The sequence below is a fragment of the Mirounga leonina genome, unplaced genomic scaffold (assembly GCF_011800145.1).
Source record: "Mirounga leonina isolate KUSES-001 unplaced genomic scaffold, KU_Mleo_1.0 Mir_129, whole genome shotgun sequence".
NCBI classification, from domain to species: domain Eukaryota; kingdom Metazoa; phylum Chordata; class Mammalia; order Carnivora; family Phocidae; genus Mirounga; species Mirounga leonina.
Window position 1 is genome coordinate 9,337,349 of NW_023270323.1, and position 16,650 is coordinate 9,353,998.

The 16,650-nt window shown below is 36.4% G+C and overlaps 1 protein-coding gene across 3 annotated transcripts in view; it reads left to right on the plus strand.

Annotated features, from left to right (window-relative positions):
• FAM13A (family with sequence similarity 13 member A) overlaps nucleotides 1-16,650 on the plus strand; it is a 351,884-nt gene that overhangs the window by 257,482 nt on the left and 77,752 nt on the right. For 2 of the 3 annotated variants that reach the window (XM_035004518.1, XM_035004520.1), the window contains exon 8: nucleotides 7,186-7,227. The exons of the other annotated variant lie outside the window; for it this stretch is intronic. In XM_035004518.1, coding sequence (XP_034860409.1) covers nucleotides 7,186-7,227 — 42 coding nt within the window. The remainder of the gene's footprint in view (nucleotides 1-7,185; nucleotides 7,228-16,650) is intronic. 3 annotated transcript variants of the gene reach the window in all.

Sequence of the window (16,650 nt, forward strand, 5' to 3'; positions counted from 1 at the left end):
TACAAACATAAAGACACATCCGGGAAGTGAGGCAAGCATCTGAACTCATGAATTCTGGTGTTGGGTTGCTCATTTATAGCTATGAACAGTGTATCAGAGCCTGGAAGAAGAAGCATCTCCCTCTCCAGGGTGCTGGAGATGGCTTTGCAGATAAGATGACACTTGAGTGGAAAGATGAAATATTTTCCAGGCAGAGAGAGGTGAAGGAAGGATTTAAGACAGAGGGAACAGCATGTACAAGGAGGAGGACTGACGAAAGTGTAGTGAGTGGTCTCCATAGGTACGTTAGACTCAGATTGGGAGGGACCTTGTGTGCCAGATTTAGACATTTGGATTTTACCCCAAAGCAATGGTAAAGTGGAAGAAGCTTTTAAGTTAGGAGTATGAACCTGGTGGAATATTAAAGATAAACTGGCAAGGGTGGCAGGGAAAGAGTGGAAACAGAAAGATCAAGTTCAAGAAACTTGTCTTTTTTTTTTTAGGTAGAATCAGCACAATTTGGTGATTGACCAAATGTGGGGATAAGGGATAAAGTTCTTTAAGGAGAGCAGTTGGCTTGTTAACATGACTTCAGTATTTAAAAGGAATTCCATTCTGTGACTTTAACACATGTCTCCAGCCAAGATCCCCTGTGAGGTGCAGTGTGAGCCTCCTGGCTGTGTCAGTCAGCAGGTAGTTCTGCTTCACTCCTGACTTTGACTGTAAGGAGAGACACAATAGATAGAGGAAGGAACCTACCCCTCCCTGAGGAGAGGCTCTTCCCTGACTGTGCACACCCTCCCTCCCCTCAAATCTCTGAATGATGTTCATCAGAAGGGCATCCAGAGATGGAAGCAGTTAGGTGGATGGGACTGAAATAGAATGAGATGTTCATTAGTTCCCTCCAGGTACGTTTTTTGAATCTAAAAGACAGGACGCAGGTTGATAAAGAATGCCACAGTCATAAAATCGGGAGGAATCCAAACAGACCATGTGTCCCCAAGTTAACCAGGAAAAGAACATTTAAAAGAGACTTAGAAGTACTCTGTCAACTTCCCCAAGGCTTTCTGGAACTATGTTGTCATGCCCACTACTAGATTTATCTGGGACCGCTTCCTCTCCATGCTTATCTGCCATCCAAACTGGACAAAATCTGGACTTCTTTGGCCCAGAGCTGATTCTGGCAATGGGGCAGAGAAGGAGTGTTTTCTTTCTGTCCTGTGGGAACAAAGATCTTAATTCAACAACATTCGTTGAGCGTGCATTATATATATCAAGCAAGGGAGAAGTATAATTGGCATAGTGTTTTAGAACAGTGTTTTTCAACTGTGGGTCATGACCTATTAGCGGTCATAAAATCAATGTAGCAGGTTGTGACCAGTATTTTATATAATTTTACATAACTAAAATGTAACACAATAGAAAATATCCAAACAAGGGCACCTGGGTGGCTCAGTTGGTTAAGTGTCTTCTTGATATTGGCTCAGGTCTTGATCTCACAATTGTGAGTTCGAGTCCCCCCGTGTTGGGCTCCATGCTGGGAGCTTAGAAAAGAGTTTAAAGAGTTTAAGTTCTACTTAAAAAAAAAGAAAGAAAGAAAATATCCAAACAAAGAATAATTTCATGAACTTGTGTCCATTTTATGGGTATGCATAAAGATGTAAAATGTGTTTCTAACTGGAACATAGCCAAAAGTTTTTCTTTAAAAACTTTGTTTTTAAATACTGTATCTGGACTACTTATTGAAGATAGTTCATTTGAATGGGAGTTTACTACAAGCCTAGAAATCAAATGCCCATGTCAGTGCTGGAAATCAATTCTAGTCATAGCGGGTCTATAAAGGAATTTTCAGAGACAACTTTCTGTAGGATGGAGACACCTTTGTTAAGCAGGTTCTTATTTCTGAATTTAAGGGAAAAAATTTAGTAGGTGTATTCATTTCCTATGGCTGCTGTTACAAACAGAGTGGCTTAAAACCACAGAAATTTATTGTCTCACTGTTCTGGAGGCCAGAAATCCCAAATCAGTGTGTTGGCAGGGCCATGTGCTCTCTGAAGGCTCTGGAGAAGGATCTGTTCCAGCCCTCTAGGAGTTCCTTGGCTTGTGGCAGACACAACTCTGTCTTCACACGGTGTTCTCCCCGTGTGCATGTCTATGTTTGTGTCCAAACTTTCCCGTTTTATAAGGACACCAGTTATCCTGAATTAGGGCCCACTGTAATGATTTCATTTTAACTTGATCACCTCTGTAAATACCCTATTTCCAAATCAGGTCACATGCTAAGGTACTGGAAGTTCAAGCTTCCACATATCTTTCTGAAGGGACACAATTCAACCCATAACCAATATATTTCAGATTTCCACTAGGCGATCAAGAAAGTGGTAAAAACATTTTCCTGTCTTATTAAGAAAAAAGTTCTCAATTTTTGGAAGTCTTTGTTTTGTCTGTTTATGTTGCCTCAAAAATTAATAGCTCTTAGTGTTGGCTAAAAATTCATGTCCTGTGAATATTAACAGCTTCAGCTCTTTGCATTAACTCTTTTGTCAGGAAAATTGATTTGCTCTTAAACTTCACTAATTTGTTTTTATTTCTACTGGAGAGGTGTTGTGTTCTTAGTCACAGCATGCGAATAATACAACTAAACAAACAAAACTTACAATAAAGTATATGCATGCATCTACAGAAGTGTCCCCCCAGAATTTTAGCTGCAAACACTTAGCTATGAGCCAGCTTGAAAACATTTACATTTGTTTCCCAAGAAGAACAGGGAGATTGTTTTTCTTTTCCATACCCCTGAATGGGGCCAACCCAAAACTCTGAGCACACCAGCTGCGCCATCACTCCCTGATTGGAGTGGTCCATGGTTCATGCCTGGGCCTGGGCATAAATTGAAAATGCTCAAGGAAGTGTGGCACTTGGGGTTTTGCAGAAGAAGGAAGGAAAGAAAATGTACTAACTTTATTCACCTCATCATTCTCTAAGAAAATTCTCCTCAACATGAGGGAAAACCTCGAATTCCAGGAAAAAAAACTTACTTAATACTTTTAATTGTATCCTTTTGCTCCCTCGCTTAGTCTCTCCCTTTTGCTCTCTGTTTTGTGTTAAGCCCCCATAGATGATTTTCCTCGTTTCTCCCATAATGGAACCTAATCCTTAGCATTTACCTGGGTTTTTTTAGTACTCCTCAGTACTCAAGGAACACTTGCAAACTATTTCTTCTAGCTCAAGTCACTTGAAAATTTAGTTCAAGTGTGTAGCTAAATATGCAGATGATGTTTGTTTTTTGTTGTTGTTGTTTTTGTTTTGGTATCCAGCCACAATAACCAATTAGAACGTTGGACTCATTGGAACATTTATCAGAACAGTTCAGAAGGGAACTGAATGGAATGGTGATTTGATCCAGCTGTGGAAGGTCCCTTTTGAATACCACACTCTGAGGATTCTCCCAACAGTATTTGATTTTTCTCAGACATAGAAAGTGCCACACATTTTGTGATACCCGTTAGCTTGCTGTGTAATTAAATTGATAGACATTGTATCCTGTGGCTTCAGGTTAGAAATTAGTGCCACTCATGAAGAAACTGTAAGTCTAGGTGTGATTCATTTCTGTGCATTTACCAATATAGAGCCCTATAAATAAATTTGATTAAGACCCCACTAAAAACATAGTATCTGTTATTGCCCTTCTCAGTTGTAGCTTCCTAGATTTGGACTGTTACTTGGGTCTATATGATAAATGCTCTTCCCAGAGGCAGTTGTTTTGAGAGATTATATCACCACATGTCTGAGGACATTAAGCATCTGACTGACGGACATACATGAGGTGGCTGCCCAAATCTCTAAATGTATGTTCAAATTTAAAAAAGAGGGAAAAAAAGATAAACTAATTGGCTGCTTAAGCTTGGCCATTATTCAGAGTTAACAAACAGGAAATAATTAAAACCTGGGGTTTATACTAGTAACCAAGGAGGAAATGGAATGAATTCCAAGTTATTAGAGTTTGTCATTGACTTAATTTCATAACACACACTCCCTTTTTCATTCACAGGATTTGTGCTTATTTTTAAAAATTAAAAATGAGTCAGAATTCTCAATTTAAAATTTAGGCCAAAAATTATGACTCATTTAATATCATTGGACATGCCATTAAATTAACATAAATCCAGGAACAGGCATAAATAACCTCTATAAATAGATGCTTGCGGGCCTGTAACAACAGTAAAATATCCATTTTGTGCAAATGTAGAAATGGTGACTTTTTTTCAAATGTCTTGTATTCTGATATGTAAATTTTGTAGAAAAGTTTATTTTCTCAGTTCTATTTGGAAAATTGTCCTGTCCTTAGCCATTTTTTTCTTAAAATTGCCTTTAAAATTAGTGCATTAAATTGATTTTTAGAATTAACTGACTTAATTTGCATTAGTTCCGTTTTGTTTCAAAATTTATACCCTTGTCAAGTTACAAAAACCCAAGGAAAGGGTACTGTCATGAAAAGGAAAAGAGAAATATGCTAATTAACTATCAAAATTGATTTCTTTCTCTTTTTTAATTATATTGTTCTTCTTGAGTACTGTGCATGGATTGCTACCCTGTTGACTACTACTGATTGAGCAAATCTAGTACTGAATCTGTTTCATTTAGTTTAAATTGCAGTACTTGCACTTTTTTTTTTTAGAACACGTAAAACTAGTCAAACTTCAGGGACATATCCAAATTAAGAATTTCTGATTCTGTCTCTCACTGACAACTTTACCTTGTTTTCAGGCAGATACAGCCTGAAAAATTCTTGCTTATGATTAAAAATTTGTGTTTCTATCAGGAGACATTCTTAGACTGCCAGTACATTTTAATAAAATATTCACTTTCCACATGCTGCCAGTCATCATGCACTATGAATGGACTACGGTTGGTGTAGAGTCGTTATAATCAGAAGCATGACATGGGGGATATAAAATCCACGAGATCTTGCTGAGGGCTGCTGCAATGCTGACTGGCCATCACATCGATTTTCTTCACCTGTTCATCCCACCATATTCTGATAGCTTAAGGCTGAAGGGAAGCCGGTAACGGACAAAAATGGACTAACATGTAATACAATAACTCACACATCACTAGCTGTGTGACCTGCATCTGTTATGTGCCCCCTCTGAGCCCACTTACCTCAAGTTGAGGAGCAAGTACCAGAAAGGGTTTTGATGAGGATTTACATGAGTTAATGTCGGAGCCCCCAGTAAGTAGCACCTGGCTAATGAATAAATGTGTGAGGGAGAAAAGATGTAAAAGAAGAAAGGATTGATTTTGATTGCCTCTGTTTGCTACAAAGAAAATTAGCACACGCACACAAAATAAACATTAGCCAAAACATATGAACAGCTGTGTTTAGAACTCTGCACCATCTAACTCTTCTCCCAAAAGCACTTCTAAGTTCTAAGGAAACCAACCATATTGCTAATTGAATCTTCACTAAAGTACCCTTGTTAATTTTCATTAAAATTTGTTACATGTTAGAGTTAAGGATCTGTTCTGGGCATAAAAGTTTTTAGTACAGTGCCCCTTTTATAACACGTGGAGGCAATGTTCCTATAATAATAAAATCGTTAGAGGTTTTTAGTTGCAGCCTTTTTGCATGGTGCTGGTCACAATTAGTACTTTTTGACAGTGAATACTTGATTAGGAAACTCAATTCCAATATTTTTAATAATTTGTTTTGTTCAGGGTTTTCAGTGAATTTTTTGGAACCACTATGTAAGCTCCTTGTACCAGTTTCGCTTAAAGTAGTCCCCTCCTGTAATAGCCCTGCTCCAGGTGGACATCTCCCACATGTCACCCCTAACTCTTCAGCTCTGCAACCTGACTCTCTAAGCTGTGCCCTCAGTCCAACCACATTAGAGTCGATAACAAAGCTGATCCATCATTTACCCATCACTTAGAAAGAATTGGCACATTCTTAAAGTCTTTGGCAACAAAAACATTAGAATAGCTAAACTATAATGAAATTGGAAACCAAAATCATGCAAGAATGAAAAATAGTATGTCATAGTTTATGTGCCATCTTCCAACTAAAATGTTAAGACCTTTTCAACTTGTAGGACAGGTGTGTTTGTGTGTATGGGTTTTACAGTGTAACTGTGTAGTAAGATTTTGCCAGGATATTACCAACTGAGCAAACTTTTCTCTTTTCATCAATGATCCTTTAGAAAATAAAAAGCCAAGAGAGAGGGAAAGCTGAAGTTATCTAGTCGCTTCCCCAAAGGTGGTGGACACCCCAGGTGGTGTACAAGATTAACCAGAGGTACAAGAAGAAAATATTAGAGCCTCTTTTTACTTTTAAAAAGTAAACAATAGTTTATATTTCTACTTTTATCCGTTTAATGATGCATGTAATTAGTAGATGTCGATACTTAGTCATATACTGAGGGGAGTGCTGTTTAAAAGCAAATTTTATGAATGCATGATCAAAAAAGTTCAAAGACCTCCAGCAGACACTAAGGGAAAGAGACTCAGTCTTTGCTTTGAAGTCATTTGTCAAAAGAAAAACACATGTTAAAGGGAAAAAAAATATTGTATATATCTTACATTTTTAAAAATACTTTTATATAAGCTTCATATTGTTTTTGAAGAATGTAAACTATTGTGTTGGTTGAAGACTGTAAACTATTTCTATAATTTCATTTATGTCCTTACATGTTATCCATACTTGTTAATACTTAAAGTAACTACAGAGAACAAAGAGCAAGAGTAGTGTTTACTGATATGTCTCTCATTGCTAGGACATCCTTCCTGAAGTGGTTCACACTTAACAGGAATATTTTGTTGGCTGTTTCTTACTTTCATCATCGTGGTAATGAGCTATAATTAACTTTATTGAGATAATTAAGTATGCAATCATTTTAAGGGTTTATGTATAGTATATGGAACTTGGATGAGGCTTGTAGAAATAAGGTAGTAAAAAGCTCTTGAAAGTGTGACGTTGACTTACTTTTGCCTGAGGCTAATCTTGAGAGAAACCTCTCTTGATGGTCTCCCATGAAGAAGTAATTGACCTTGGCTAGGTCCAAGGTAGAGTATGTTTTACTAACTTTACTCCATCGTGAGATTAGCTCTAATGTGTCAAAATAAAATTTCTGACAGGAAGAACAGAGTTTTAGTAAAATTGATATGTTAAAATATTAACAGAAATTAATACAAAATTTATTTTCCTTTTAGTTCACAGGAAGATGAAAGACCTATGTCACCTTTCTATTTGAGGTATTTATTTGATTTTTGTTGTTCTATTACAGAGAATGGAAGAGGGGTAGGGTTTCTTTGAGTTTATTGGCCCATTTTAATTCTTTTCAATAGAATATTCTACACGGTGGCCCAGCTAAGCTTATTGGAACCCTTCATCATATTGTTCATGCTGTGTTTTTTTTCTCTTTGGTTTAAGAAATCTTAAATTTAATAGAGCTAAAAAGATTACAATAAGATATTTTGTTTTAAATTCAGAAATGTCAAGGTAGCCATTTTAATTTCAGAAACTGCCTAATGATTGCGCTGTTACCTACATCTTAAAAATTCTCTTCCATGCATATATGCGGGTGGGGGGGGTGAGCACAAAGCTTCAGCTATGTTAGATCATTTTCTATATAGTAGTGGAGTGTGAAACTAAGTATTCAGCAAGTTCATGGGGTTTGGGGTTATTTTCTAAAGCTTATGAAGCCAGAGTAACAACTATTAAAACAGGTGAGTTTACAGAATTCAGAGTAGATGTTAACTCTTTCCTCAATTTTGAAATCTACTTTTTTAAAAGGAATGTCAGAATCTGTGATACGTAGTTTATGTCTGAATCTGATTTGTTGTAATAGTCCCAGAGTTAGAGTTAAGCTTTAATTCAACCAACAGTAGTTCAGAAATGTGTCATAGGACTTTAGTCTTAGCCAAGTAACTGCTTTTCAGTACTGTTCCACCCTTCAGCAACTCAAAGCATATTGCATAATCACATTGTGGCAAAAGAGAACATTTGAGGTTTTAGTTTGAGACAACATGGAGGTCCGTTTGATTCACTTTGGTTTCCTGCCGACCAAATCAGCATATTCTGGTTTGTAGGCTACCTCAACCACACAACTGCTATAAACACATGAGGATGTTGTTGCTGAGTGCATGGTGACTCCGGTACTCATTGTGTAAATACACACAGTAATATCAAACAAATGATTCTCCTATATTAATGGAAATTAAGTTTTACACGGTGCAGAAGACTACAGCACCAGATCATGCCAACAAATGAGAACTGTCCTCTGTCTTATTTTTATTCCTCTGAATAACATCAGTCTGTTTTACATAGTATTGAATTTTATTTTTTTAACAATTTTAAAAAGCTGATGGGAAAAATGGGTTTATAAGTCTTAAGACCTTAAGAGACACATAATTGTATTTTCTAATATGATTTTTTAAATTATTTAGACTAATAATGTATCTTGAAAAAGAAATTCTGTACTTGCAAAATGAAAGTTAAAGAATGTAAAGAAAATGTATTTACCGTAACTCTTGGTAGAAGCTACTTGACTTTTCAATGTTAAGTCATAAAAACTAAAATATTATGAAAGTAGGAAAAAAGAATGAATGTGCATACTAGCCCACATGTATAGGAGAGGTAAAGTTACAGAAAAAGGAAGTTACCAGCAGACACTCCTTAGGAAATTTTAAGTAAGTGGAGCTATTTCATAAATGAAAAAATAATTATTATTTGTCCTGAAATTAAAATGTCAAATGTAGTTTCTTTTTCTGAATAACATTCTATGATAGTCTTAGAAATTATGTAAGAAGTAAGTTGGTACAAGTTAATTTAACTTTTTTTTTATTATCTGCTTGACATGAAGTAGGGAGAATCTATTAGTAAAATATGAATCTGTTTGGAAGGAGCTTTTTTTGTTTTCAAATTATTTGCATGGTGGCTTTGAGATTAACTCTTCTTGGGTTATTCTAACATACAGAATTTAAGTGAAAGAAAGAATACATGATTATTAACTATGATTAAAGTTCTTCCAGATTTTTGAACTAGAAACATAACATGTCCACTGACAATTTAATTTATAAACTAGCGCACTTTTTTGCACTACCTCTAGTGAGAACAAATGAGTGCTTAAATGTTTTAAATATACTTTCATTTCTGTAGCCTCTTTGTCTTCCGTTCCTTTCTCTCCTACTTTATTAAATAGATTCCCTTCCTACAATTCTCAGAAAGGGCAGTTACTGCAAGACTCATGAATTTCATAACAATTTGTCAACATGACAAAAAACTAAATTGGCTCTTTAAAATCTGAAATAATATTTCCTGGGGCTTTGAAAAGTAAAAAGTGATTGGTAGCTGTAAAATGATATCTTTCCTGACTAGGAATATTGAATATTGAGTGCTATGTATTATATTTTGACAGTGTTGACTGGTCAAGGTTTTTTGGGGTTTTGGTTTTTGGCTTTTTTGGGGGGATCCAAACAAGAGATGAGACACATTAGCTGAGCTGGGTACTCACCAGAAGTAGATCCAGCCACAGGCAGCCAGGCAGAGGGGATGGGGATGGGACAGCTGGTCAGTGGTGGGATATTCAGTTGGTGGTTTATTCTGAAAGGTCCAGCATGAGGTAGAACAGCAAAACTCAGTGTCTGCAGGTCTGGGAGTGGGCAGTCTTCAGGAAGACCAGATCAAAACAGAAGATAAGAGCAAAGCAGGGCTCCAGTGTCAGAGGGAGGAGAAGAGATGATCCATAAAGTAATTCAGATACAGGACATCAGACAAGCATCCAGCTCTTGGAGTGGAGACAAGGTGCATTATTTATAATGAAGGTAGAGTCTGTATGTGCAGTATAGAGATGGAGAGCATGCAGAGGACCTACAGTGCACTAGTGGAGGTTCCAGACCCTTTCTATGGCTAAGGGAAGGCAAGTGGGATGCAGGAACTGGGACCCAGAGAGGCCATTTCAATTGTTACCTTGCTCTACTTTTCACCTTGTAGAATTCCAGTTTCTGTGATTACGATTCTCTGTTAGAAACACTCATGGCTGAGCCACACGGTAGTCTACTGTACATTTCAGTTGCCTTCAATTTTTTCTGTAGTAAGGTAGGACTGTTATAAATAGACGTGCACTCATATATTCTCATTCTAGATTAAATATCTTCTGTGATAAGAACTCTGTTTTCTGTAATTTCAGCACTTCTCCACCCTAGCCTAACTCACCAGAACCATTTGTCTTTTTTTTTTTTTTTTTTTTGGCAAAGGAAAGAAACAGTAGCTACAAATCTGTACTGCTGCGTCTCATGTGGCAGGATGACTGCAGCTACAGTAGCTCAAACAGTAGGTGTCATTGTTCCCCAGATGCTCATTAGAGATTACCCACCCTGTTGAAGTGATTAAGGAAATGAAAGGGAAGATCAAGTTACGCGAAACCCTTAGCAAGATTGCTACAAAATTAACAAGAACCTGCAAACTTCAGGTGAAGAACATTCTTGGCAAGGATGTCCATATCCTGGGCTCTCGTGCTCTCTGCTGGACTCCCAGAAAAGCACCCCTACCTCAATTGCTCAGATGAGCAGCTTGCTATATGCGTTCCATGCCCCATCCAGCCTGTTATTGTCTGAATTCTTTTGCCTGTCATCCAGTCTGACCTGGCTAGGATCTGTTGCTAGTTCTACTTTTAGTTGTCTGGGTCTTCAGTATCTGCAAATTTGGATTTTGATTTCTGTGTTTATTTCCACTGGGACTGAGGCTCTCAATCCCTACTCTACATTCCTCCGCACCTCTATTGACGCCCATCTCACCTCTACTACCTTCACATTCCTTATGGCCGGGTTCAGATCCTGCCCTCATCCCATCCAACTTCTACTCTTGAATTCCTTCTTAAAAGATTCTGGGATTATACATATAGTTTGTATATATGGATGATACATAGATATAGCCTCTATATAAGGCCCATCTCTCCTTGTGCTTCATCAAAATCCTAAATGTGCTTCGGGAGCTACATACCTGTAACCAGTCTTATTCACTAGGCTCTAAACAGCTCACCTGGCCTCTGAATGGTGGCTCCTTACTCACCTAACACCTACGTCTTAGCAACTGGGCTAATCTTCCTCTGCTTTTTCTTTCTCATTTTGTGCTCCATTGAAACTCTGAAATTGACAGTCTCTATCAATTTCAGCCCAAGTTTTAATACTCCAGGTACAAATGGAAGCTAAATTACTATTTTAACAGATTTGGAATTGCTTACGGTCAGTGTCAGTATGTGTTTTCTAATTTTCCTGTATCAGGAACATCAGATAGATTTATATCTAAATAAGCTTTTGGAATAGAAACTCATTCTTTAGTATTTTAATATTTTTATTCCTTGAAACCAGGAATCATTAATTTATGAAAGTCTTTTAACTATAGATTTACGTGGAAGAAAAATTTAGCTTTGGATAAAATGAGATTAAAGCATTACCTGACATTAGATGGATTCTGAAAACTGTATCATACAACTCCTATCCTGATATGTAGAAAAGTTCTTATAGATCATTTTTAGTTACCTCTTTGGGGATTACTTTTCCAAACAACTTGTGCTAGAATTTGTAGGTTTATGATTTTTTTTCATACTTTATTAAATTTTTTAATAGTTCTTTTTCTTCTTAACTCTATTGTATGTTTTCTCAACTATCATTTTGAGGTAAAAATGTCTCATCAGATGGGGTAGTTTTGAAAAGTGCAATATATCAGGCATTATATTTGTTGTAGACTAACAAGTGCAACAAATAAGCAGGCTATTTACTTGATTATCTACTTTTTTTCCCCCCCAGATAATAAAGTCAACTAGATATTTGGGTGTCTTCAGACACAAATAACTATATATTAAAATTATTTGTTTCCCTTGTCCTTTTTTACTAGAACAGTGTTTCTAAACTGAGGAAGCACATCATCTCTTTGGCCATTTGTACAACTTCTTTGGAGCTCTTTTTTGGGGGGTGGGAGGGTAGATATAAATAATAAAATATAAATAACATAAAATATATCATTTTAACCATTTTTTAATTATTTTTTAAATTGTGACAAATACACATAGCATACAAGTTTCTATCTTAACCCTTTCTAAGTGCATTTCCACTAATGTATGAATCCAATTGCTCCATATTTTTCTTAACACTTGTTATGTTCTGTTTTTTGATAACACCATCACTATGATACATACTTTGTATACTTTAAAGGTTCTGGGGTCTCACTGGCCAAGATCCTGAGCTTTGAGTGGTGTTGGGTATCCATATTTTCAATAACTATCATGAGATAGTCTTTTCTACAATAAGTGCTGGGAAAACAGGATATTCACATGCAAAAGCATGGAGTTGGCCCCTCACCTAATATCATATGCAAGAATTAACTCAAAACAGATCAAAGGCCTAAAGATAAGAACTAAATCTATAAGAACTCTTAAAGGAAAACATCAGGCAAAAGCTACCCAGCCTTGAATTTGGCAGCGATTTCTTAGGTATGACACCAAAGACACAGGAAACAAAAGAAAACATAGACAAATTGGACTTCATGAATTTTTTTTTTAATTTTACAGATCAAAAAAATAAAAGACTATCAACAGAAAGGAAAGGGAGAACGGGGGAAAATATTTACAAATCATTTATCTGATAAGGGATTAATATCCAGAATATATAGAGAACTCCAAAAAATCAACAACAACAACAAAATGATTTTTAAAATGGGAAAAGAACTTGAACAGACATTTCTCCAAAGAAGTTGTACAAATGGCCAATAAGCACATGAAAAGATGCTGAACATCAGTAATCATCAGGGAAATGCAAATTAAAACTATAATGAGATATCACCGCACACCCAATAGGATGGCTGCTTTGAAAAATAAAAACAACAGGCGTTGGCAAAGCTGAAGAGAAACTGAAAACAGGGTCGCAGGGTCCCAAAGAGATATTTGTACATCCGTGTTCATAGCAGCATTACTTGTAATAGTCAAAAGGTGGTTGCAACCCAAGTGTCCATCAGTGGATAAATGGATAAATAAAATGCAGTTTATATACACAGTGTAGTCTGATTCAGCCTTAAAAAGAAGGGAACTTCTGATAGACATGACGTGGGTGAACCTTGAGGACATTTATGCCAAATGAAATAAGCTAGTCACAAAAAGACATCTGTATGATCCCCCTTATGTGAAGTACAATATAGTCTAATTCACAGAGACACAGAGCAGAATGGTGGTTGCTAGGGGCTGGGGGGATGGGGAGAATTGGGAGTTACTGTTTAATAGGTACAGGGTTTCAGTTTTATAAAATGAAAAGAGTTTTGGAGATGAATGGAATGAATTCACAATATATGCTCAATGCCACTGAACTAAGAAATGGTTTAAATAGTAAATTTTATGTGTGTTTTGCCACCAGAATTTTGAGGGGAAAAAAAGTGTCACATAAGAGATTTTCATGCATACCCCTAGCTGAAAATCACTAAACCAGACCACTAATATAAGTATTTTATACTGAAGAATGGTAATAAACTTAGCTAATGTTCATCATATAATTCTCTAGGGATTCACTATTGAGTTCTTGATATCTGAGCTAGTCAAATTTGTTACTAGAGACAAGTATAGATTCTGAGTTTAATTCTATCAATGTTAATTAAAATGTTAAGCATATTGTTTAGGCTATACTGATAAATTATGTAAATTTTTATGTTTTTTATGCTTCTCTTCATGTTTTTCTTCAGCATGATAAAGTAAAGGAAAAACTGACTCACAGGAAATGACACCTTTATGGCCATTTTATCTAGAGCTCTTGTTTCGTTCTTCAGTCTCCCTGACTTCCTATAGACTTCTGTTTATAAGAACTTCAGATTTGAATAAAATGTAAACGTTTAATTTAAACAAGTAAAAGGCCAGCTCTACCTAATGTAACTACTCCCAGCTTCTCATTTAAATTCTAATGATGATATCAAAGACAAAAACTAGAGACAGCTTTGTAACAATGATAAACCCATATATCAAAGGTCACATCACTGGGATGGGCTGAGAAACATATTATCACCTTATAGACTTCATGTTCCACCATCTAAACAATACAGATGGCCACAAAGAGAGAAAGAAGCGGGGGCGGGGGGGGGGAACTAAATTGGATTCCTTCCTCTGTCTACTGCACCAACCAGAAAAGTGAGTGACATTCCCCCTACTAAACAGAAAGTTACTTTCTGAACCATTCAGAGCTGAACCGCATATTCTTTTTCACCTCTGTGCCCCCATTAGCTTCTGTATGTCAACATCTATTCAAAGACTAGCACATTTAGTATACAAAGCTATCCCCCTGGGATACTCAGTCACTTAAAGCATTTGAGATGATAAAAAAGGAAGGAAGATTACTGGACATAATGCGTGCTTTCAAGAGTACACTGTACAAAAACAAAGTACAAATTTATTCCTCATTCTCCAGCTTAGTCAGAAAATTGGACCAAATAGCAAGTGCACCTATTTATGCGTCACAGATTGTTCTAGGGCAGACTCATATATTGGCTCTTAAAATCTAAATTCATGAGCAGGCATCTGCCCACAGCCAAAGGATGATGAAATAAACAAGGGAACAATCTACCCACCCAGGGTGTTGGTAATGACCCTGCCTGGATTGATGGATTCTCCTTAAGAACCACAGAACACAAAGAATTATTTGGGACCTATAAAGAGAAATTACAAACTAAGAGAAAGGATGACTTACCCTGAGGACTCAGTGTAAAAACAGATTTCAGAGAATTTCTTTTTACATGATTCAGAAGAAAACTTGAAAAGTAGTATTACTAGTCTTCTTCCAAAAAATGCTCAAGGACATAACCAACCCTCTCTGAAGGGCAGAATAGGTTTACAGTTACAAGTTTAGAGACATAGAAGAATAGCTGAAATAAGGAGGAAAAAGAGAGCCTAGAAATGTATTAGCAGTGTGTGGTAAACAGTAAAGAGCAGAAATTATTAAAAATAAATCAAGTACATGATGAGAAAGAAACTTGAGAAGCTCCTCCAAAATGAAGAGCAAAGGGTAAGAAAAAACTGATAGAAATAATGCTAGATATGAAGGTCAAAGATTAGAAAGTCAACCTAAAAATTATGATTCTAAGGAAAAAAACATACTAATATGAATAAGTAGAAATCAAAGTTTATGCCCAGCTGAGAGGTGAATTTTAAAAGAAATTTTTTTAATTAAGTGGTAGAAACCAATTAGACTCATTGGTGGAGGGACAAAGAAAGTAATAAAATTCTGAATTTCTTATCTTGCATGGAAGGTAGGAGAATAGAAGCAGGAGTCAAGAGTTTTGAGTTTTTTTGTTTATTTTGGGGGGTTTTGTTTTAGTTTTAATAATTAGAGATATATGGGTGTAAGAAGCAATCACTAGTAGAAAATTGTATAAGACTTCTATAATGTAAATCTCCTCAGAAGATAAAAGCAAAGACAGAAATCATAGGAAACGGAAGCTCCCAAATTAGAAAACATAAAGCAAAAACACAAAACTAGAATAAATACATCAACTATGACAATAAATATAAATGGTCAAATTCTTTGATAAAAACTAAAATTACAAAACAAAACAAAACTTGAGCTATATTTTGCCCCAAAGAGCCATACCTGAAACAAAATGGCACAGAAAGGTTAATAATAAAAATTTAGAATTTATATCTGATAAATGTGAACAAAAGGAAAGCAGAGAGGGCAATATCAATACCAGGACAACTAGAGTTCAGTGCCAAATTTGTGAAACAGGACAAACCTGGACTTTATTTAATATGGACTAAACCCATAAAGGCTATAAATTAGCGTGTGTAAAATAGCACAGCTTCAAATGATAGAAATTTAAAAGCTGGCGTTGGTGGTATAGTGGTGAGCATAGCTGCCTTCCAAATGATAGAAATTTAAACTCTTAAGTGAAGAAGAATAAACAAACACACTTGAAGCATAGAACTTATACATACAATTATATTTGTTTAATAAAATTTACAAAATAAATAACCCTGAGAATTTTATATAATCAATGAGATTTAAAATGAATGAGCATTGCCAAGATGTCCATCGACAGATGAATGGATAAAGAAGATGTGGTATATATATACAATGGAATATTATGCAGCCATCAAAAGGAATGAGATCTTGCCATTTGCAACGACGTGGATGGAACTGGAGGGTATTATGTTGAGTGAAATAAGTCAAACAGAGAAAGACATGTATCATATGATCTCACTGATATGAGGAATTCTTAATCGCATGAAACAAACTGAGTGTTGTTGGCGTGGGGGTTAGGGTGGGAGGGAGGGGGTGACTGGGTGATAGACACTGAGGAGGGTATGTGCTCTGGTAAGCGCTGTGAATTGTGCAAGACTGTTGAATCTCAGATCTGTACCTCTGAAACCAATAATGCAATATATGTTAAGAAAAAAAAGAAGAAGAAGGTAGCGGGAGGGGAAGAATGAAGCAGGGGAAATCGGAGGGGTGGATGAACCATGAGAGACGATGGACTCTGAAAAACAAACTGAGGGTTCTAGAGGGGAGGGGGGTGGGAGGATGGGTTGGCCTGGTGGTGGGTATTGAGGAGGGCACGTTCTGCATGGAGCACTGGGTGTTATGCACAAACAATGAATCATGGAACACTTCATCTAGAACTAATGATGTAATGTATGGGGATTAACA